The 23,775-nt window shown below is 42.5% G+C and overlaps 1 protein-coding gene across 1 annotated transcript in view; it reads right to left on the minus strand.

Moving 5' to 3' along the window:
* The window catches only part of MYOZ2 (myozenin 2), a 234,409-nt gene that overhangs the window by 111,681 nt on the left and 98,953 nt on the right, over window positions 1-23,775 (minus strand). Inside the window, exon 4 of the mRNA XM_085634316.1 lies at window positions 4,429-4,558. Coding sequence (XP_085490442.1) covers window positions 4,429-4,558 — 130 coding nt within the window. The remainder of the gene's footprint in view (window positions 1-4,428; window positions 4,559-23,775) is intronic.

Here is a 23,775-nt window from a genome sequence, read left to right on the forward strand (position 1 = left end):
CACACACATGGGTGCATATATATTCACATAATACATGGTAGAATCCCTATGTTGGATAACAGTATCAAGAGGAGGACGATTCTACCTTTTTCCTCTTCACTCCCTCCTTTGATTTTTTGATTGTATTGATTCTTGCACTGGCAGGATAACAAGAACTACCACAGGTTGGCGTAATGGTGCACAGTCATTATGATTTATGTGTTTTAGTCATTACCTGCTGCATTTCATGACCTGATATTATTATGTATGTCATTTGGATGCTGGCGATATCAGGATAATGGATACTGATTCAGGATCTGCATAATACAGTAATGGTGTTATGCCACATGCAACATGCACTCATTGCCATGTTTGACAATTGCCTAGTTGGCAAAGTGATTACTGATTCATGTCGTCTTCGTCTGTTATATGTCCAATATACCGAATTTTTTACATATTCCTGTGTTTAGTCTCTTTTGTGGTGTATTTTTTGTGTCAATCGTTTGAGTGTGTTGCACAAACGCTTTACAAATTGCCTCTGGGATACACCTGATTGCTCGTGCCAAGCTACCAAGGGGGTGAGCAGAGGTTATCTTCGGTGTGTAACTCCGTTGCCCTGATTAGAGTGGTGGGTTCTGCCTGGCTTCGGTGCATACACTAGACAACCAGAAACCCCATTTCTAACATAAAGAATGTAAAAGTAGGGCAATATGTAGTACATAATTTCACTCTAGACAAAATATTGTACTATGTAATAGAAGTGTATTTGCTGAACTCCAAAAGTGACTCTCATTTGTGCCATTATTATGTCATGGTATAATAGAAGAAGGAATTCCCTTACCTAAATCCCTGTCAAAACTAACAGTATGCACTTTAACACAATACCCACCCAAGAAGAGAAGGCTGGAGCAGAGGAAAGCGTTCCATTAGAAACACCCATTTCAGGCTTCCAAAATAACAATAATTCATCCCGACCCTTCCCAAGTGAAACAGCATAACATGAAAATAGTGAAACCAAAAGATGGGGCATAGTCTTCATGTAGCTCCAGTAATCCAACGTAGGCACACCATATTGATGGCTTGCTCACCAGCAAGTGTTAGCCCAATTCGAAATTGTTTTTTACTATCTCATTATAAGAAAAACTGAAACTCGATGAGCCGTAAGTAGTTGAGCTACATTTAAAAAAAGTAATTGAAAGATCTTTGAAAGTCCTTTGTCTAATATAATTAAAGGTAGGTTTTTCAGGATGCAGGTCTGCTTTTTAGGTCTCGCTGAGTCAGCGCACATGCGCTGCTCGGAGAGACATTTTGTAGGTGAGTTTTCAAAGTGCTGCTGGCTGGCATAGCACTTGCGTTCACGCAAGCGTGCACGCGCGCAGCCGGCCGCCAGCAGTCTTTCACGGGTCATTAGAACCCTCCTTCCCCTGTTGTTGCAATGACGTGTGTGTGCTGCCTGTGCTTCACAATTACGGGCTGCTGCAGTTTCACAGCAAATCTACACTAGGAAGGAAAATTTCTTTCCTGCCCGTATTTTATTTTATCTTGCTTCCCGTCCCCTCCTTCCCCTGTTGTTGCAACTACACCTCCTCACTATACAGGAGCTTTTTCCAAGTAGTACTGCTGCCACGACTTCTGGTGCACTACGTGATTTATGCTAGCTTTGGTGAGTAGATGTGTCGCCAAGTATGAGTTCGTGCAAATGGATACGAAATGTGTCACGCAACAGTTCTGTGACGCGATCTGTAGCCCGGAAGCCACCCGGTCTGTGCGTTCGTCATGTAAGCATCATCTCCTGCTCGCTGCCCTGCTGCTCCCGATCTACGAGATACCCCGCCCGGACGTGGGCGCTCTACCCTCCGCCCCCGAGTCCCGCCCTCTGTGAGGCAGCCCGACGCCCTGTAACTGCCCCCGTCTGTCCAGAGTTGTGGCCGATCCGCGGCTCTCCTTCCTGCTCCGTTCTCGGGATCTTCGCCGCTGGTCTGCGCTGTTGTTCGGTGCTGTGGTGAGTGCCACTCTCACCTGCTCGGCACCCAACAGGGCTTCGGGATGGAGCCTTCTTGGTCGCTTGTGATTTAACCCGATCGGTTTCACTTTGGTGTTTACTGTCAAGGCTTGTTTAAACTGAAAATGAAGGGACACCTACACTCTAATTACCAGCCACGCATTTCATTGGTACGCTGTCACGCTCTGTCCCACTAACATCAGTCATCTTAATTTAACTATCTTTTCATATGTGTAGCATTCGCATTACTTCGTAACAAGTGTAGTCTGTATTTTTAGTTAGTTTGGATCATATTGCCCTCTAGCCTCACGAAATGTATAGCTTCGCCATGGATCATGATGGCAGAGAAAACACCACCGAGATTCTCCCAAAGAATCACTTTTTTCCCCACACTGCCCCACTGCTCTGTGGCCTTTGTTATTGTGTCAAGTGTTATAGTCACATTTGTAGTCTAGCCAAAGAAAACAATCACTGTGATGCAGTAAGTGTGTTATTGGTACTGATGCAGCAAGTGCGACTCCGCTTGTACGCCTCTCTAGGTTGTTACCTTGTGCATACCAAAGGCCCCCGACCTCTATTTTATTAGTTCGATACTAACCGAGGATGCTCCTGTAATAGGATCCCACGCCCTCCGTGTGCTATAGACTCAAGTTCGTCAAACAAGTGCCATGGGACTGTAGGTCATTATATACCATGAAGGCCATTACTGTATCCTCTATGCCAGTGAACTAGTACATACTTTTTAGATTTATTTTTCTGCTTAGTTAAGGTTTCGGTTTTTCTCTTTTCCTTTGATTTTCAAAGTCAGGAGAGAGGCAGCTGGTCCCTGGAAGAGATGACCTGATTAGCTCCGTGTTCTGCTCCATGGTGCTACTTGCAGTCTGTTCTCTTTTCTGGGTTTGTTTTTTGTTTCCACATCATCCCAGGTTTAAAAGCTAATAGGTCTGACTTTCCCCAGCTCATGAAAGCATATGCCACAAACAAAACAAGCATTGGCATAGCCAATAGGTCTCGCCTTTGGGACCTTATAAGTGTTTAGCCATGCAACAGTTGATGATGTTGCATCAAGGATATTGTGCTGGATAAACACTTATAAGGTCCCAAAGGCGAGACCTATTGGCTATGCCAATGCTTGTTTTGTCTAGTTTTCAGTGATGGCTGGTATCAAGGCAGAGTGGCGCGGTGGAGGGACGACAACGGATGATGAAGACGGAAAAGAAAAGAAAACCACTTACCCGAAGGTTGCCACATCGCCAACTCGGTGCACTTCTGCTGCACTGCACAGGCTCCCAGACTCACCTGCAGCCAATCCTGATGCTGTTCTCATGCATGAGGGCAGCAGCAGGATTGGCCTGAGCTCCCTCGATTTGCACGAGACTGGGAGCCTGTGCCTGCTATCTCCAACCCAGCAATGCAGCTCGTTAGTGTTAAAAATAAAACGATAATAAACCCTTGTTATTATCGTTTTAGTTTATGAGTTTTGCAGCTGCTCGCGGGGTGCGATGATCCTCCGCCATAGCGGAGGAGCCATCGCTGCTAGTTTTACCTTTTTACAGTATTCAAATATGGTGTGTTAAATTTGGCTTGCAGTTGGTAAACATGAGTTAATGAATGTGACTTTCTCATCTTGATTATTTGTGTTGTCAGATGGAACGCAGGCCATCAAAGCCTGACTGACATCACTGAGAGGTAAAATCAATGCACAGTGGGATGCTAGATTGAAAGTTGCTGGGGCTTCTAGGTCTAATAGTCAACACATGCACAAGCAAGCCTGGTTCCAGCATGGGAGAAGGATGGCTACTGTGACCCAACGCTGCCTCTGGCTACCATAGCAAACCTGGAATAATTTGTTTTCTTGTAATTAAAGGTGACATCTATGAGAGCCTTACTTTAGGGTGGAGCCCACCCATTTACATCAGGGCTGTGACAAAGAATAGGGAAGAGTGTGTGCTCATTTGCGGCTACTCTGATTGGATAGTGAATGTTGTTCTTATACTTATTGAGATATCTCTATTCCAAGCCTTACTTGTTCCCTGCTATGGTATTGACAGTCTCAAAATGTTGTCTCCTCATTCCTATGCCTTAGTATTTTCTCTATGATAATGGTACCACTGTTGCTTTTTTACGTTCCCGAAAATTGCCTATGTTGTTTACCAGTAGCTAACACACACAGAGACACACACTCTTTTCAGCAAATATGTAGAAACTACAGTGAGTGCTGATATCAAGTAGTATTTTGTGGGTAACTGATAAAACCTCAAAAGATTTTATTGCAACCTGGCCAAAACAGCCAGAGATATTCTTTAATTATAATATTGTGACGATGAATGTGGCTACAAAATATCATGCATTCTTCACAAATCAGATGTCTTACGTACCACCTTGCATCATCAAATTGGTATTAATGACAGTCAGTCGACAGTTCCTTGTGTATTGACGAGCCTTACCAGGTGCAATGTTGTGTGGATTAGATGGGCTCCGATGATCAGGTGTGTTAGGAGGCGTCAGGAGTGCCTGTTGCTGGCCAGGTTCCCGAAATGCATTTGACATTGTTCCATCCTGTGTGCCTCCAACATTCTATATAGAGACAAAAAAGTCAATGGCTTTTATTACACAGAAGACATAAATGGAGTCTTCATTTGATGAAACAGATGTCAATCACATCTATTTTTACACTAGAGCATTAGTGCCAACAATAGACCTGTCTTTCACTTCTATAAGAAGCCTATTACTAGGAAAGTACTACTCACTTAGTTAACCAAGAGGGGGCCAGGGCTCCACTGGAGAAGACACCGTCGACCTAAAATGCTACTTCCTACCAATGGAGCTGTAGGAATGAGATTGTCACAGTGGGGTTGTACGATGTGCGTATGGTGGAGTGCCACAAGGCTGGGTAAGAGCTTTGTTTTCCTTCTGTGGATGGCCACCTTAAAGGAGCTAGCCCACATCCTATCTAGCAGCGACTCTGGATCTAGCTATTTGTAGAACTGGAGCCTTGCGATTACTCTAACTGGAAATTAAATCGGCTCATAAATCTCACAATGTATGACAGTCAATTTGGTTCTGATGAAGTCTACTTTAGGCTAAAGTTTTTCTCCTTTTGAAATAGGACTGATTCGAAAACATGGACCAAAAATGTGTTAAACTAGGTACTATAGGGAGCTAAGGAAAAGGTTGTAGGGAGCTATTCCAAAGGGAAATTTAGACAGCGCTACAGACAAAACAGCTGAACAGAATTTTGACAAATTTGGCAAAAAGATAGATCTTTACCCAGAAATCGTGTTTTTGCGATTTTTGAGATTTGGTGTAAATCCGTTTGGTAATTTTGGATTACTTAAGGTTAAAACATTATTTATATATTGACAGTTGGGCTGCAGTTCAAAAATGTACGCCTTCTGATTGGTTGAGGTTTTTTTTTCAGTGAGCACACTGATTGGCTGGCAGAAACATTAACAGAAATGCTACGGTGGCCATTACAGGACTCAGAGACTTGGTCCCCTGGTGGGGTAGGGACCTATGACCCCAAAGGCACAGGGGTTCACACATATTTCTTTATTTCCTGGGGGCGTAAGTCTCACTTGTCTGTGCCAACTTATGATCCCGGGGGCCCATCCCCCAGGGCCTGACACATCACTGTCCCAGGGACCTCATCACCAGTGATAGAGTAGAGATTCCAGTGCCCTGCCCATCCTCAATGTGAGCAGGTGAGCAAGTGAAGAATGTGTTGCTCTTGACAGCGGAAGCCAGGAGAAAAGGCTGCTCTCAACCGGCGGGAGCACAAAGGGAATGTTGCCGGCACTTGCATGGCTCCAGAGGAATGGAGCTGCGTGTAGAGAGCTGGCATGACTGCAGACTTTGGGGCCCCTGCGTGGACCCCCTAATGCAACAGCAAGATGTGGGGGCTCAGGGGTGAGACTGGGGCACCCAAAAAGTGAATGCTGCATAAGGCTGTATTAATTACAGTAAAAAAGCAGCCAAAGCTGCTCATTTATTCACTGCTCTGTGCAAGGAGTGTCCCATAATGACCTTTGTGGGCTAATTTGCAAATTTTTTCTTGCTCTGTGGTGCTTCAGTTTGGACAGGGGCACCACCAACATGCTACAAGAGTGTTGTGGGGGCTGCATGGAGTGTAGCAGTCTCCCATAAATCATTTATTAAAAGTAACTGTATACAACATGTCCCCAGGAAACGTTTATAGTGTTTCTAAGTATTTCCAGAGCTAGAGCTTTTGCTCTTCAACTGAGGATCTGAGGGATCCCTTGTGGTTGGTTTAATGACAGCATTAGAGGCCTGGGGAGTGTAAAAGAAAGCCTTTGATACATTTTTAGTTTCGCTTTGAATATAAATGTTTTATTTGAAGTCCTATTATTGAGCATTGTAATTTTTTTAATTAAGATTGAGGGGCAGATTCATCATCTTTCACGCAGCCCAATGCAGCAAGTCACTTTGCTGCTCTGCGTGAAATGTAAAGGGGAAAAATTTGCAGTATTTACCATAATACAGCTCTTTCCTGTACTTTCTTAGCGCTGGCGCAGGTCTGGCTGCCTAGCACCAGTGCAGTTACTCTTGCGTCATGTTGCAAGGGTGCCTGCGTTGTAGGCAGGATTGTTTTTGTGCAGGAAAGGCCACCCTTCTGACCAACAGATTCAGCCCCCTGGTCAGCAGCACTGTTGGGCAGCTGTTTTCCCAATTCAGAAAGATGTTTAAAATAACTAGCAAGTATTTATTTACAGGTTAACTAAAATTAAAGAAAGGCAGTAACTAATGTGTCCTAAACCATTTAACTTTAGGAACAGTTTCATTTTTAAAAACCATCTTGCAACAAACATGTAAAAATATGATAAAGTCTCTTTTAAAATTAAAAAGTTGTATTTTATTAACATGCAGAAGCTTTTTACCTTAGTACATCAGACTATATCAGTGCATTGAAAAGTATTTTTTTAAAGTGAAAGTTTGCAAATATGAATTTAGAAACATTCATGCTTCTCCCCACCCTGGCAACAATGCAAATAGTGAACTAAGAAGCAAATCAGTTGTTATGTGCACCCTCTGAATGGCCTGGGTTATTATTATACATGGACAACATTATAGTTTATTAAATAAAACACAAGAGGTTTTGTACAGCACGCATCTTGAAGTCATGTATTTCTTGGTCCTCTTATATGTGAGAATGAAGAAAAAGGAAGCAGAGTGAAATAAAACAGTTGCCTTTGGTCAAGTGGGAACACCGGGATTGATCTCCAGTTTTCTGGTTTCACAATGTTCACTTAAGCCTTTAGATATACATGCTTCCCTTCCACTATGCCCACCTTACATTTGTAATGAAGAGAGTGTGGAAATAATGCCTGAATTTGGGAGGAAAGCAGGATGATACTGAGGGGCCTGTGGGGGGATAGGTAAGTGGGCTACCATGACCAAACTATGTTCCTGATTACAAATCTGGCGGTCCGAGGACCACCAGACTCGCGAGGTGTGACGGTGGCAGTTCAGCCATTGCTGCACAGGCAGTCCGACCACTGTATTATAACTTTGGCAATCAGTTGCCATTGGACTGCCGCACCCGCCATGGAACCACGTTCCTTGGCAGTCCTGCAGTGGTCAGGGGCTCACAATATGCTGGCGTGCTGCTGTGGCTCCGTCATGCATATTAGGAGTTTCAGGACCGCCAGCAGTGTCATGGAGGTTCTCCCTCCATGAAACTGCTGACAGTCATGAAGCAAAGGGGGGGCATACAGGGCCCCTTCGTGCCCCCTGCATGGGGGTGCATGCAGGAAGGCACATGTTGTGCCCCCCTTTGTGCATGCAACCCCAGTTCCAGCACCGCATGGACTTCACAGTCCATGCTGTCCTGGAACACGCTGTGGTGGTCCGGCAGTGGTGCCTTGCTATAGCATACATAGATGCCTTTGAAAGGCACACCGCAGGACTGCCATGCTACTTGCAGGCCAGACCACAAAAAACATGTTATCTGTAGGGCGGGCAGCGGCTCTGTTTATCAGTTCTGGAGCAGGGCAGTGGTGTGGCGGGCCACCCCAAGACCGCTAAACTCGTAATCGGGTCCATAGTCTTCAGCTTCCCTGAGAAAAACTGGTAGTGGGGTCCTGAGAGAAAACAAACAAGATTTCAGATCAATGTTCTCACTTAAACATAAAAGAGTCCCCACTTTTTTATTGTCAAGTGAGGGGGGTGTACAGGGTATTAAAAAGTAGAGACCAGTGAACAGTGTTGCTTTTGAGCCAAATTAAAGCATTTATGGTTATTTAACAGAAGCAGCTATTTGATCCCTGTCATCCCAGTAACAGATGCATTTTCGGGTTACTACATGAGTGTGGGACCGTCCAACTGGGTGTGCAGTATAATGTGTTAGGTTTCAGCAGCATTTCGCAACACTCTCCACAAGGGCTGACGCTCCTCTGAGCTTTGCAAGGGTTTGCTTAGATCATCCCCGTCTACAATAGACAACTCAGGGGAAGCAAAGGGAGTTATTAACACACATTGAGACCCAAGGACTACGTAACCAGTTGATTGACTGAAACGTCTCCTTTTTAAAAGTATCCTTTTCATCATTTTTGTAGGGATAGGAGTAATTTTTGCTTGTTTGTTTTTATAGGAACGCTCACAGACACAATGTGAACGTATCTTTTCAGTGACAGAAAAAGGGATTTGAGGTGAAAAAACAATGGTGCCTTGTTTCACATCTTTTCAGTTTTTGAGTGGGAGAGATTGAGAGACAGAGTAGGACAAAAGTGCCCAGCTTTCGACTTTGCATTTTCATGTTTCAATAGATGCAAATAGGGAATGTACTTACAGCATTCCTATATCTGTTCATACTTTCCAGATGCCCCTCGTCATCCAGTCCTGAGTTTCATACCTATGTTGAGAAAGAGAGATCAAGAGAGAAAGCAAGAGGGGGACATGGCTTGACGCCATAGAAGATGGCGGCTGGCTGATAGTGCTCTGCATCGGAGCCCGAGAGGAATCGCTTTCTCGGCTGGCGACAGCGTTTCAGCACTCTCCTCTACCTAAGGGTTCTTCTCGTGAACTCTCTCTCCCTCTCAGGATGCCGTGTGTCACCCGCGGTAAGGACTGAATACCGCACATTTTTCATTGAATTCAGCGGCACGTTTCCGTGACTGGATTCGCGGCTGTCATTTTAATTTTTCTCTTGCAAGTCTCCTCACGGTGCTGGCTGAATACCAATAATTTACACCTTTTTTGAGGAGAAAATATATAAAAATATAGTCCTAGACTGTTTCTTGCCACCTGTTTTTATATCCCACAACAAATGCTTATTTCTTCTGTGCTGGGTGTGTGACTGCCTCGTTATAGCATGTATAAATACTACTAGCATATTTTAATTACGTTTTGAACACATATATATTCATCGGATTTGCCATAATTACAGCTGGATATACTATTTCAATTCTTCTCTCTAGTTGAACCGTTTGGCACAAATTTCTTTCAGTTTTTTTCTCACAGACTGCGCTTCTATTGCTGTGTTTCTTCATGTTCATGGGGAGAACCAAGCCTGTTAAAGGTGCTACTTCAGCTCCTACTTCTAATATGCGCCCTACATTCAATGCACTGTCAACGTCAAATCATTTTTCTGTTTTACAAAGTGACATGGAGGACTCAGAGCAGGTTGTAACGACCTCACTTATGGAACCATTGAATACTACACCTACGTTTACTCCTACTACTACTGCTCATTCCTCTTTATCAAATGGGAAGAACAATTCTAAGCTAACGTCCTCTTCAGTACCGTCATCCACTAAGCGAGTTAAAAAAGATCCTCCCTCACCAGCTGGTTCTCCACCACCAGCTTCCCAGGAGTTACTCCTGGATGAGATACGGGCTCTCAAGCCCTATATGGAAGAAACAAACATACGCTTGCAAGACTTGGAAGATAAATGGTCTACTCTAGACAACAAAATCAATTTAATGGAATGCCAAGTAAAATCTCTACAAATGTCCTCTCAACAGATTCATCCTATGAAAGGGGAAATCTCGCAACTTCAAAAACAGGTGGAAAACCTCGAAAATCGCAACAGACGCAACAATTTGCGAATTTATGGCCTAGCTGAAGTATTGGAAGGCTCCAATCCCATCTCTTTCTTTCAAACCTTCCTTCCGCAGGTCCTTGAGATTCCTGAATCCCCACATTTAAATATACAAAGAGCACAAGGCTTTGTCACATTACTCATGCTTTATCGTCCTAGCGCAAACCAAAAGGCGTGATATTGTACTTTCTGAAGTATACTGATTTACTGAAAGTTTTACAGGCAGTCAAACTCAACCGTCGCATATCATGGCAAGGATCCCAGTTATTCTTCTCACAAGACTACGCAAAAGTCACGGCAGACAGACGGAAATGCTTCTTAGCCATGCGACAAGCATTGCGAGACTTGAATGCCAGATTTGGTTAATCCATCCTTGCCTCTAAAGTAACTTACAAGAATAAAACAACTACGTACGATGACCCAAATCTACTTCAACGTTTCCTTGACAGCTGTAAAGAAGAATCCATGGAGTTTGCAAGATCCTCTACTACTTGATAACAACTTTATTTTATTGTGTTAAATGCTATGTTATATTCATTCTTGTGTCTTTTTGTTGTCTATAATATGTTTATGATATGTCTTTAAATAATTGTCTTTTTCCCCTTATGTTTGACCTTATCAGGTGCTGTTTCTCTGTTTTTCGCCTGTGTTGTATAACTCGTCTGGAATATTTCCCACCTCGTGGTTCCCTCCGGAGTCTTATGACTGGCCGTTCTGTCTTCTTTTTGTGGCCTCAACACCCTCCATTCATTTTCGAATCTTTGGTAAGTTTAATTGTTCTTTTTAATTACTGTTTCTATTTCCTCTTTTCCTTTTTCTTATATCACTCTTTTTTCTCCCTTTCTGTCTTCTCTTCCCTCTCTGTTTCACATTTTCTTTAATTTCTTATAATATCTTATTTCTATTTGAGCGTTTTACCTTTTGTCATTTTATTTATTACAAGTTTTTTCCATTACTTATGCTGTGATTTTGTCTACTCTCTCTGTATTTTTTTTAAATGATATTGCGGGCTGTTTCCCGGAATATTAAAGGTTTGGGTACGCTATTAAAAGGCAAAGAGTTCTTACCCATTTATCTAACCTTAAATCAGATATTGTATTTCTACAAGAATCTCATATAGTTGCTTCAGAAGTTTTAAAGCTTAAACGCCAATTGGTAGGAAATGTGTATTCTTCTCCAGGTATGGGTAAAAGAAATGGGGTATTGATCCTAAGTCATAAAAAGCTTAAGGTTTCCTTTCCATCTCAGAACTCAGATGATGAGGGACGTTGGTTAATAGTCCATCTTAAGGTTAACAATATACCCATCTCCCTGTTTAACAAATATCCTCCCACAAAACCTGATTGTAATTTTTGGCCACACATATCTACCTCATTAATGTCTATTTCTACTCCATATGTTATTTTACCTTCTGACTTTAGATCCCAATCTACTAATGGAGTACACTTCTAAAGCCTCCCAGGGACTCAGGGCAGGCGCTTTGAGTCTCATGGGGTGTGAGGCAGAAGCCACACAGCAGGGTCCAGTCCAGGTGCCAATGTTCAGCTGTGCAGTTGCAGAAAACACCTTGTGTAGCTTGTTCTATCCCCATAGCTTTAACAGGCGGTCAGCCTTATCACAATTGGAGTCCACTTCTGTTTCCTGGACAACAGAGAGCTCAGGTCCATTCCTTTCAGGGTTCCTCTCAGGTCACAGACAGTAGGTTCAGGTCCAGGAGGGTTCTGTAGTCAGTGCATGGAGGAGCCACCTTTATGCCTGGCGCAAACTAGTGGGAATGACTCCTGGAGCACCCTACCCACTTTGGGAATTTTCAAGATGGCAGAAGTTTTCGGTCACACTAAACTTGGGCTCTGAGGGCAGGGGTGTGTGGAGAGTATACTATGGTAACCCTAGTGTCCTCCGACATCTAACACTAAAATCCAGTTTGAAGCAGTCACTGTACCCCCATTAAACCCAGAGACACAAGTGTGATAGAAAAAGCTGTGTTTTCCGGTATCCAGACAGTGGACACACAAAAAAATGTTTGCATCCTGTTCTTGCCTCCTGAATAGCACCTCAAGCATTATATGTAAACCCCAGCAGTTCTGTCAAGCAGAATTTGACATTCCAGAAGGATTTGATACTGTAATGTCAAAAAGAGGCCCGCTGTGATTAGAGCTGCCAGGCTTGGCAGATAAAACAACGGCCTGGTCCAGGTGTCAGTTGACATTTGCACATGCCAAGAAAGGCTTCTTTCAAGTGTGCTTCAAGATTTACATGTAAAACCCCAGCAGACCTGCCAAGCAGGATTTGATAGTCAAGCAGGATTCAACACTGTAATATCAAAATGGATGCTCACAGCCCCACCCTGCATATTATGTCGGGTTCTGAGGGATCATTTCTGCTCTTGGGAGGCATTTCACACCCATACATGCCTAATCAAATACTAATTACAAGCTGACAGACGTGGGAGAACAAATGCAAACTACTAACTAATTCAATTCTTCACTTATCTTTGCTTTCAGAATCCTGTGTGACAAGCTTTCATGTCCTAGCCACAAACGTTTAGTAAAAGTCATGAAGGCTAAGAAGACTGACCTGTGGATCAGAAATCTTTTGAGGCCTTGACTCCAAACTCTTGGACAAACTCCAAATTAAAGCTTTTAAATCTATTTTCAAGATCCTGAATAGCATTGGTTATGCGGAAATCTGACTGGAGTTCGGCCTACTAAGTCAAATCTTAGCGAGACAGTCTGTTTTAAAAAAAAGTTTGCATATTCACACTTTCTATCTTTTATATCTGATAAAGAGGCATTAGTGGTAAAAAAGTATGCTTGGACTGTTATTATTTGTTTGAAAAACTTGAGATTCAACCTTATTTACGAGTTCACCTTCAACCATTCTCAAGGGAATTATTTCTTAAGATAAGTCTTAGCAGGTATACAACAAAGGAAGACACCCCAAGATGAATACAACTGTGGCTTCTCAAAAGAATCTCTACTGCATATAGTGTGTGTCTGTCCTCGCCTACTTCAAGCACAATAAACTTTGTTGAAACCTCTGTTTATTGAATCTGGTGTGAGAACATGCCGCCAAGCAATAATACTCTGTTCATCTGGGAATTCAACTCATTTGATTAGTCTTACCAAATCAAATCAAAATATGCTTCATTCAATTTAACATATAAATCATAAAAAGCACAATTTTAGCAAATACATTTTTTTAAAAGTCCAATCACGTTGATATTACATAATTAAAAAGAATGTAAAATCAGCATTTAAAAACCAGATTCATATCTCAAATTTTTTCTAGATTTGTTCACATTTTACAAATACGTAACCAGAAGTTGGTAAACATTTCATAGTATTAAAATGATAGCGTTAAAAATCATGTGTTAGAAGCCAGGCTCATATTCCACAATGTTTTTCTAAATTTGATCACACATTTCAAATACATTGCTAGAGGGCTAGTAAACATTTAATAATTTAACAACTGCAACGTTCTAAAAGCTGTGCGACATTGTCTCAAGCCCAGAGTATTTAAAATGGGAACAATCCATCTTTTTCTGGGAACTGAATAAAATCTACAAGATAAGAGCGTGTGCAAAGTAGACTGTTGAGACAAATCATCGCATGGGCATGGGCCAAGGGTTTTAGACCAGTCATTCATGACAGGGAAGCTAGTAAGTCTATGGAAAATTCCCAGACGGAAACAAGTTGATTAGTCAATTTACCAAGTTCATGCTTTTGGCTGATAATATGTTGAAATCAGACTTAAAATCCTCATAGACCGTTGTAGAGTAGAGTAATATTCTTTTCAATGCTACTCGTAATGAAACAATACATAATGTTTCTATCTGGAAAGAACCTTTGTTAATTTTTTAGGGGTGGTTGAATTACGCATAAACCTGCAACTGGAGGAAAACGGTAACAAATAAGGTTACATTGAGTATCTTGTAACTAACTGCAGTGGTTGATAGAACATACAAAGCCGATCCAATTCTGATTACATTTTGATAGGTGCACTTTAGCGTTAATTACGTACAATTTTTTCACAATGTTAGGCCATGTTTTAGTATGGTACATAACCATAGAAGCACCTTACTGTTCTTTTGCACTAACTTATGCACAATGATATACAACGTTTTTTAGAGTTTTAATGAATTACAAATGGTTTTAGCCAATTGACACATCCTATTTTATTACGACCAATGAATTATTGTATAATTGCGGTATTAATGTTTTTGTAATAATTTGTATTAATCAGACAATAAGGACCAACTTACTTACTTAAATGCATATGGGCCTCCAGAGAGTACCTTTTCCTTAAAATTTATCAAAAATCCAACTTCACCATTAAAATTATATTAGAAATAGCTGTTACAGTAAAAATAGCTATTGGGACTTTTTCACTGTACATGTCCTGTTTTTAAATACCATGCGCCCTGCCTTTTTGGTAATAAGACCTATCAAGGAGTGATTTATAAATATTTAAAAGAAAGGTTTTGAGCTGTTAGAAGGGGGTTACTTTGACAGGTCTAGTTTTCATTTTAAACCTGGACAACTGTGCTATAGATGACATTCCTGCAGTCAAGTTTGCCCTGCCGCTGCAGTGGGTGGCACAATCGGTATCTGCAGCCCATTAGTAACTTTCAACTTACAGGCCCAGGGTACACTCTGCACCATATACTAGGAACGTATAGGTATGTTACATTTGTCAATTATGGGTATGACAATCTCACCATGTTGAAAGGGGTAACACATCCACTTTATCACTGGTTAGCAGCAGTAAAATGACAGTGCCCTAAAGCCAGCAAAAATATAGGGTCAAGCAAAAGGCTAAAAACCCATGGTGACCCTGCTGAAAGGGCAAATTTCCTACACCCATTCTGACACAAAATGTGCCTCTATTACTTTAGAGGCACACTCTCATTGAATTCAACTAGGCCATCGGCCTTGTACTAAGTATTTCGACTGCCGCTAAGCCAATGGATTTCTTTAATGGAGCTGCAGTCAGTAAGTAAATGTACACCCCAACTCTGAACTGACATTGATTCGTTGGATGTACACTCAAGGCAGTGGTTGAACATTCGGTCACTGAACAGAAACACGTGTGACAGGATTCATATTTAATGACTGGGTATTCAATCACTAAATGTGCACTTATTTGTCGGTTTGCGGCTCCCTTACTATAAAGGGAGTGCATGGATGGTCACTCAGTGAATGGTCTCATTTAGTGGATGGACCCTCATTGACTGTATCTGCACTCAGTCACAAGAATGAAGCCCAGTGACTGAGAGCAATTCACTGACTAGGTTTTCACCCAAGCAAAGAATTGCCAATAAGTCAGCGAAGAACACTCAGTCCTTTGGCAGACCCTTGGACATTTGATAAACACTTAATTTTTTTAAAGGTTCTGGGTTCCCAAGTGCTTGGATGGATATTCATCCCTGGATGACACCCATTACTTTATAGGAACCATCTACTGGAGAGGTATTCAGCTACCTGTTTAGTAATCAGTCACTGTACAAGAAGTGCCTCTGGATGAAATGGCAGGTATCACTTGATGGACCATGAGTCAGTGAATTGTCACTTGAGAATTTAGTCACTGGACAAAACTAATCGATGCCTTACAGTTACTACTGGATGGACACTCGGTCATTTAATTGCACTCAGCTGCTGGATGGGCAGTTAGGTCTGGGTTTGGCTGCAGAGCTATATGATGAGCACAAAGTTGATGAATGGGATTCAGTCATGAGCGGGGCACTCAGTCAGTGGAATGACTTTCACGCAAATACATGCTCACCTCTCTTCCACAGAACAGAAATGGGTTCGCCAGGTGACTGCCAAAGCAACATTACTTGGCAGGCCCCGCTCAGCACAGACCTCTACTTTAAAGCACACTTGACCAAGTCAACAAAGACAGCTTAGTTTCTGCTCGCCCTCCTGAAAAAAGAGAAAGCATAACCTTTATCATACGAACTTCAGGAGAGCAGTGCAAGCCTTGCTTCACTCTCACGTATTTGATGCACTGCTCTACACAGCTGCGTCTTTGACATCCTTCCGACACCCCGAAAGGGATCCTGCATATTGCAGCATGACCTAGCAAAATATTCGAAGCACAACCCAAGGGTTCTCCTTAGCATCATTACTCATCACAATATTAATTCAGTCAGCAACAGTGGCTGGATAAAATTAGTGTTGATTTAAAAAATGAAAGCAGACCATCACTCCCAGTATAATCCTTTATACAGTCAGTGCAGTGGACATATAAAAAGTAAACAAGTGCATTGTGCCCAATTGAGAGTGAACCACCCTAAGCCAAACAATCAACAATCAAGTACAAGTAATACACACAAAAAGTGAGTTTTGTGGAAAACAAACAACCATGAATGTATTACTTGTTAGATACAATAATCCAAAGCCTGTTCCTGAGTTTGGCTTATTAGGTGTGTATGTGTGTGTAGTGTCAACGACGTTTCGTCTCTGTATTAGATATAGGGTGTCATCAGGACAAACCAATAAGGGGACAGCTTTATAGTGTAGTCGGGGCTACCAATCTGTAAAAAGCGCCAGTGGGAAAAACCTAGTCAGTGAATTGCTCTCAGTCACTGGGCTTCATTCTTGTGACTGAGTGCAGATACAGTCAATTAGGGTCCATCCACTAAATGAGACCATTCACTGAGTGACCATCCATGCACTCCCTTTATAGTAAGTGAGTCGCAAACCGACAAATAAGTGCACATTTAGTGATTGAATACCCAGTCATTAAATATTAATCCTGTCACACGTGTTTCTGTTCAGTGACCGAATGTTCAACCACTGCCTTGAGTGTACATCCAACAAATCAATGTCAGTTCAGAGTTCGGGTGTACATTTACTTACTGACTGCAACTCCATTAACGAAATCCATTGGCTTAGCGGCAGTCGAAATACTTAGTACAAGGCCGATGGCCTAGTTGAATTCAATGAGATTGTGCCTCTAAAGTAATAGAGGCACATTTGTGTCAGAATGGGTGTAGGAAATTTGCCTTTTCTGCAGGGTCACCATGGGTTTTTAGCCTTTTGCTTGCCCTATATTTTTGCTGGCTTTAGGGCACTGTCATTTTACTGCTTCTAACCAGTGATAAAGTGCATGTGTTACCCCTTTCAACATGGTGAGATTGTCATACCCATAATTGACAAATTTAACATACCTATACGCTCCTAGTATATGGTGCAGAGTGTTCCCTGGGCCTGTAAGTTGAAAGTTACTAATGGGCTGCAGATACCGATTGTGCCACCCACTGCAGTGGCAGGGCAAACTGATGCAGGAATGTCATCTATAGCACAGTTGTCCAGGTTTAAAAGGCAAACTAGACCTGTCAAAGTAACCCCCTTTTAACAGCTCAAAACCTTTCTTTTAAATATTTATAAATCACTCCTTGATAGGCCTTATTACCAAAAAGGCAGGGCGCATGGTATTTAAAAACAGGACATGTACAGTGAAAAAGTCCCAATAGCTATTTTTACTGTAACAGCTATTTCTAATATTTATTAAAACTCTATTTTAATGGTGAAGTTGGATTTTTGAAAAATGTTAAGGAAAAGGTACTTTTTAGATAGTTACCTTGTCCCCTGCCTAAACCCTCTGGAGGCCCATATGCATTTAAGTAAGTAAGTTGGTCCTTATTGTCTGATTAATACAAATTATTACAAAAACATTAATACCGCAATGATACAATAATTCATTGGTCGTAATAAAATAGGATGTGTCAATTGGCTAAAACCATTTGTAATTCATTAAACTATAAAAAACGTTGTATATCATTGTGCATAAGTTCGTGCAAAAGAACAGTAAGGTGCTTCGATGGTTATGTACCATACTAAAACATGGCCTAACATTGTGAAAAAATTGTACGTAATTAACGCTAAAGTGCACCTATCAAAATCAGAATTGGATCGGCTTTGTATGTTCTATCAACCACTGCAGTTAGTTACAAGATACTCAATGTAACCTTATTTGTTACCATTTTCCTGTTGCAGGTTTATGCATAATTCAAACACCCCTAAAAAATTTGTGACACCAAATGCTGTGAGAATAAATAGGGTATTTAGGTCCTGATTTAGATCTCGGTAGATGGGTTACTCCATCACAACCGTGATGGATATTTCATCCGCCAAAATATAAATCCCATAGGATATAATGGGATTTATATTTCAGCGGATGGGATATCCTTCACCGTTGTGACGGAGTAACCCGTCTGCCAAGATCTAAATCAGGCCCTTAGTCAGGGAACTCCTAGTGATACCAAAAAAGAAAATTATTATTCATGGCCCCAAGTGGGGTCCTTGGATGAAGGTAAGGAAACTGCCTATAGATAAGCAGAAAGAAGGCGCATAAAAATGGGTCCTTCAGATGGATGTGGGAGCACCAATTCTGACCGTAAATCGGTCTTCGTAATGGGGAATCCGCTTGCCGAAACTTAGCAAAGACTTGAAGATGTTTAACCACATTACTCACAAAATGAAGAATCTACATTGGCTTCCCCTCCAAGTCTGCATGATATTCAAGACCAGCTGCATAACCCACAAGGAAATCAAAGACTCCCGCCCCCTCTGCAAACCTGGCCTCGAAATTGACTACCTCAGATGAAATAACCAAACCAGAAGCCAGCGCATTGTAAGACTATAAATGAAAAACTGTAAGAAAGAAACACCTAGATGGTAGGCATTCTACACCTATGCATCCAAGATCTGGAACAGCATTCCCATAAACATCAAAATGGCTGCCGCCATGCAGCAAGGAACAGAAGACCCATGTCTTCAGAAAGTACTATCCTCCACAAGCAATAACATACATTGTCTCTCGTAAACAATCTTGGGTTAACCCAACCCTCACGGCTGCTCTTTAGCTTTCCAGCAAGGTATATACTACATGCAATGCACAAGGGATGGAAGTCTTTTTTCGTTTTGTAGTTTATATTCTGCGAACTTGACCCATGGGCATTAGAGCACTAGATTACATTACACAAGTTGTGAATTTTGTTGGGCAGGGGGTGATGTAATGATTTATCCAGAATTACAGGATGTTGAGCCGATGCTGGGACTCGAACCTGGTTACCTAATTCCAGTGTTGGGAGCTCTGGCCCTTAGGCCACATCTTCTTTGCCACTCAGTTACTGCACTGTCATTCAGTCACTGGACATACGTTGAGCCCCTGGATGGACATTGATTATTGTACAGACAATAATTGCTGTAGTGCACACTCAGGTGATGGAAGGTACTCATTCACAACGACACACTGAGTCCTTGTCAAGAACAGCTGTAGGTCATATGCTGCATGGGTGGTTGTGAAGATTTGCAGTTGAAGGTTTTCCTTGAGTAGATATCTATTGATGTACTGTGTGAGGATCCTACCTATGCTGGGACCACATAGCAGAGTTGTGGAATAGTTTGAGCTTCCATGGATTTTAAGTAAAGTTGATGTGATGGAGCATGTTTTGAGGGGATTTGTCAATTTTCCTCGTCTGTGAGCTTGTTTTGCAATTATGCCTTGTCTGGGAGCTTGTTTTGTGCCAATTTGCTCTCCAAGAGTATGTTTCATAGTGTTTCCACGTATAAGAGTGGTTATGGACTTTTCTCGCTGAGCCAAGAAGTGATAGTGAGGAAAAGTGTACAGTCTCAAATCTGCGTGACCTGGGAGATGATCCCATAAGTCCAGAGTGGATAAAGGGGACAGTGAGAGCTGCATCGGTCCTATCACCCATGGGCCAGGTTACTGCAGTCACCCTGCAGGTAGCCCGGTACACGGTAAGACCACAGATAGGTTCTTAGGACAAAGCCCTCGTGGTAGTTGAAAGTGAGATGATATGAAAATGTTTTTGTAAAGGGCTTGGTTACGCTATTCGTAGTGTCCCCACGCTCTGCTTCAACATTCACTGAAGTTCTACACGTACTCCATGTATTTAGAGCTGTCTGAAAAAACAGGTTTTGATTTTTTTTACGAAAGATGGTTTACGAGCATTCTAATCTCAGCTCCTATGGAAAAGAGTTCCACAATGCGGCGGGGAGTGAGAGTTGCCCAGGTTCCTGTCTGATAAGGAATGGAGAGACTTTTTGTCTCAAATATCCAGGGAATACTGGAGAGCACAGAGATTTATTCTTGCTCAAATCCATGAGTGGGGCTACAGGGTCGATCGTCAGGCGATGTTGACTATTGTTCATGGTTCAATCTCGGTCAACCCAGAGTGAGATCTGTGCACTGAGAGTAGATATTAAACAGTGTTGGACTGGGACAAAAACTATGAAAAAGTTCTGGGCACCAAATTGAAAGTGGCCCCCTTTATCGAATCAGATAGCTAAAAAAGTGGTCCACATTTGCAAATTGGGGCAGTTCTGAACTTTTTAAGACAAGCAGTGTAGGTGTTTTTCAAGCTATGGGAGACTGCATGCATCTTTGATTGCTGCAGAAAATATTTCTGGAAATATTAGCAAAATTGTCAAAACAGGCTGCCCGGGCCCTAAAAAAAGGCCCTAAAACAGCCCAATAACCATCACATACACTGACCTGTCCAACCAGCTTTTCCGGCACTGACAGATTGCCCTATAGGCTTGTCCGACCCTGATATTACATAAGATGTACAGGGACTACTCGCCCCTTGGCATCCGGTGTGAGGGTTGTGGAGTGCTGACAGGGATCCAGGTCTCAGCCTATAGGTGCTGCGGCTGCTGCCCATAGGAGCAGCTCAGGAGAGGGATTTAAGACCGCGGTATTTGCGAGGTGAGAGGTACAGAGGCCGGACAGCTCATCGTGGTAACATCTCAGCTCAGCCAGAAAGAGATCAGTAATAGTTACTCGTCTATGTCACAGAGGGACGCCAAAGGAAGTGACGTCGAGAGCTTTCTTTGAGTGACATGTTGTGGTTCCAGTCACTCAGGTGAGCGAGACCGAGCGAGAAGAGCAAGAAGAGCATTAGCCTCAGGGCCATTAAAATCAAAGAAGTACTACAAAACATGGTTATTATGAAACCACATAACTGAGAGCCAAAGCACACTCACGTGGTAGCATGACAAAGCTGGCGCTGAGCTCATTATGCACCTGTTCCTCTGAGAAAGATTTTAGTTTCCGGTGAACGCAGTAAAATAAATACTTCCTTTATTCGGAGCCCACTGTGCGGTTTCTTAAAGTCAATTAAATAAACGTGGGCTCGTCTGACGCACGCTTCTTACATAACCTGCGTGACATTCCAGACAAGCACGTTTGTTTCCCGACTGCACAGCAGACTGCGTGTTCCCAACGTGATTGAGATGATGTAAGAATTATCGGCGGGCGTTCACAGGCTGGCTGCGTATTGGAACGTGAATTTTTCCAATTACAGGGACTGGCGCGGGCATTTGTTGAAATGTGCTCTCCTGACATTTGCCAGGAAAAGGTCTCGGAGAATCGGGGAAATTAAAAATGTAGCACATGGCAGCAGCCAGCATCACAGAAGAATTCAAGAAAAGACACAGCAGATAAATACAGGCTAAAGTCGCCTTGGCCTCTAATTGTAGGGAGCACCAGCTCAGTGCGAGGGGGTTTAAGGTGGGTGTTGAAAACGCAAACTCGACTCCGGAACAGAGAACAGACAGTTTACGCTTCTAGACGGTTAGATGAGTGATTTAACTGACTTTATGTAATTTATAGGGATGTACACTGCTTCCCAAAGATATCACATAGCGAGAACAGGGGACTTATGTCAATTCAATCCTTAATGTCCTGCTTGCTAGTAGCAGCACCTATTCTGTATGACTAGAAAGTAGTACCAATGTCATACCCACACAATCCATGGCCTCTTAGCCAAGACAGCCAGCAGGGATTTCAACTATTTTTCAGTGGCACTCAGGGCAAAGACAGGAAATGGGAACCCAACATTTCAAACAGCCAGCATCAAAGTAGTGAGGTTGTAGTAGCAACGAATCACCATTTATCAAGGCCTGAGTTTATGGTTGTGCCAAATTATCAGAATTTTGGAAAGAAAACCGACCTCAGCCAGTGGCTTCCTGGAACAGCAAAAGAATACCGATTTATGTATTGACTTTAGTTCTGCCAGGGCACGACACCTAGGCCTGCCCGAGAAAAATGCTGTTTTAAGAAGTTTCATAAAAGAGTTTTGATCCATTATTAGCTTTAGGTATTTCACAAGGCATTCCAGTCACTCATAGCGGCTATCGCTGAAAAGGAATGGTTCCCTTCTCACTTCTTCCAGAATGTTGGAATCCTAAAGAAACCGGGGTCCATGAAATGCATGGGTCATGCATTTATGTACCATTTGCACTTCTTGTCAGACCCCGACTGGGGCAATGAAGCAAAAGGTAGTACTTAGCCACAGGTGCGGGGCATTTGCCTCTGAAGTCCGGGCACTGTCCTACAATGGCTTTGCAAACTGGGCCCTTACAAACTCTTCAGCACTTCACTCTCAGTGGTAGCGGTGGCAAGCAGTCTGAGGCTTCTCAGGGAAGTAGTGCGTGGGTGCATCAATCTCAGAACTCAAAATCACCCAATCCAACCCGAGGAGTGCTTATCCTTTTAGAGAAGAAAGGATAGTAATAAATTCAAAACTGAAATAGTACACAATACAATTCTCAGGCACTGACTGGCGTGGGGCTCCTGTACTCACGATTTAAGTTTCACCTTCCCTAACTTTCCCTTAACTCTGTTTAGGGATAGTGTGTCAGGTTTCAATCACAAGAGCAGTGCTAGCCCTCTAGTCTATACAGTTTGTGGGCTCAGTTTTGTAGTTTCAATCTCACCAATGTAAGTCTTTAAGTCACCATCAGCCATGGTGGGGCCTGCACAGGGCCGGACTGGGAACCGTAACCAGCCCTGGCAAACAGCTTGACCAGCCCCCCTGGAGGGTGGGAAAGGAGGGGGGTGCGAGTGGAACGCACCACGCCCGTCTCACTGCTGCCGCTTTTGTTCCATTGAGCTAATATTGCCAGTCCAGCCCTGGGCCTGCAGCACTCATCTGGTTCCATTCCCTTTTTTTGAAGAACCATTTGCTGGCTGCGATTGCAACGACAATCCAGCTCCAGTTTTGGTCTTAGTAGGTGGGGGACCACTACCTGGGGGCTGCCTATTTGCAGGCTCCGTATAAATCAAAATTTCTTGCCTTTTGATATGTCCTGACACAATTCATTTTTTAAATGTTAACTTGGTAAGTAATCATCTACGTTATTAAATGCAAAAACAACTACAAGCAAAGCATATTTCATCATATGCAGTACACATTTGTCATCATACATTTGTTCCCAAAGTTCCAAACAATAGAAAAACGCCCAATGCATTTCGGGAAGAGTCCCTTCCTCAGGGGCTTATGATTTGCATGTTCTGTATGTGCTTCTTATCAAACATTCTTCAAGACCCTCTTTTGGAGGCAATTAGCACAATATGTTCTTAACCTTGAGTATTTTCTGGACGGCATGATGGCATGAGTTCGCTCTCTTGCTATAACCTAATAACTTTTACTCGAGTCTTTTCTAGTAATCCACATTTGACTCGCACGCGAGTTGACTTTCACTTTGTTCTTAATCTTAGATTGTCACACCAATTGTAGCACCAGGGCTATGGTAATTTGGGATTTCTCTCTCTTTTCCTTTTTCCAACAGTCACGCTTTCTAGCACTATTAACACTCACGTCACCAAATGAAGACAGTGGCAGCAAGCACAAACACTATATTGTTGGCATTTTGTATACAGCAAATATGGTATCTTTGTGAAGATTATTTATAAACT

The sequence above is a fragment of the Triturus cristatus genome, chromosome 2_1 (genome assembly GCF_964204655.1).
Source record: "Triturus cristatus chromosome 2_1, aTriCri1.1, whole genome shotgun sequence".
Taxonomy (NCBI): domain Eukaryota; kingdom Metazoa; phylum Chordata; class Amphibia; order Caudata; family Salamandridae; genus Triturus; species Triturus cristatus.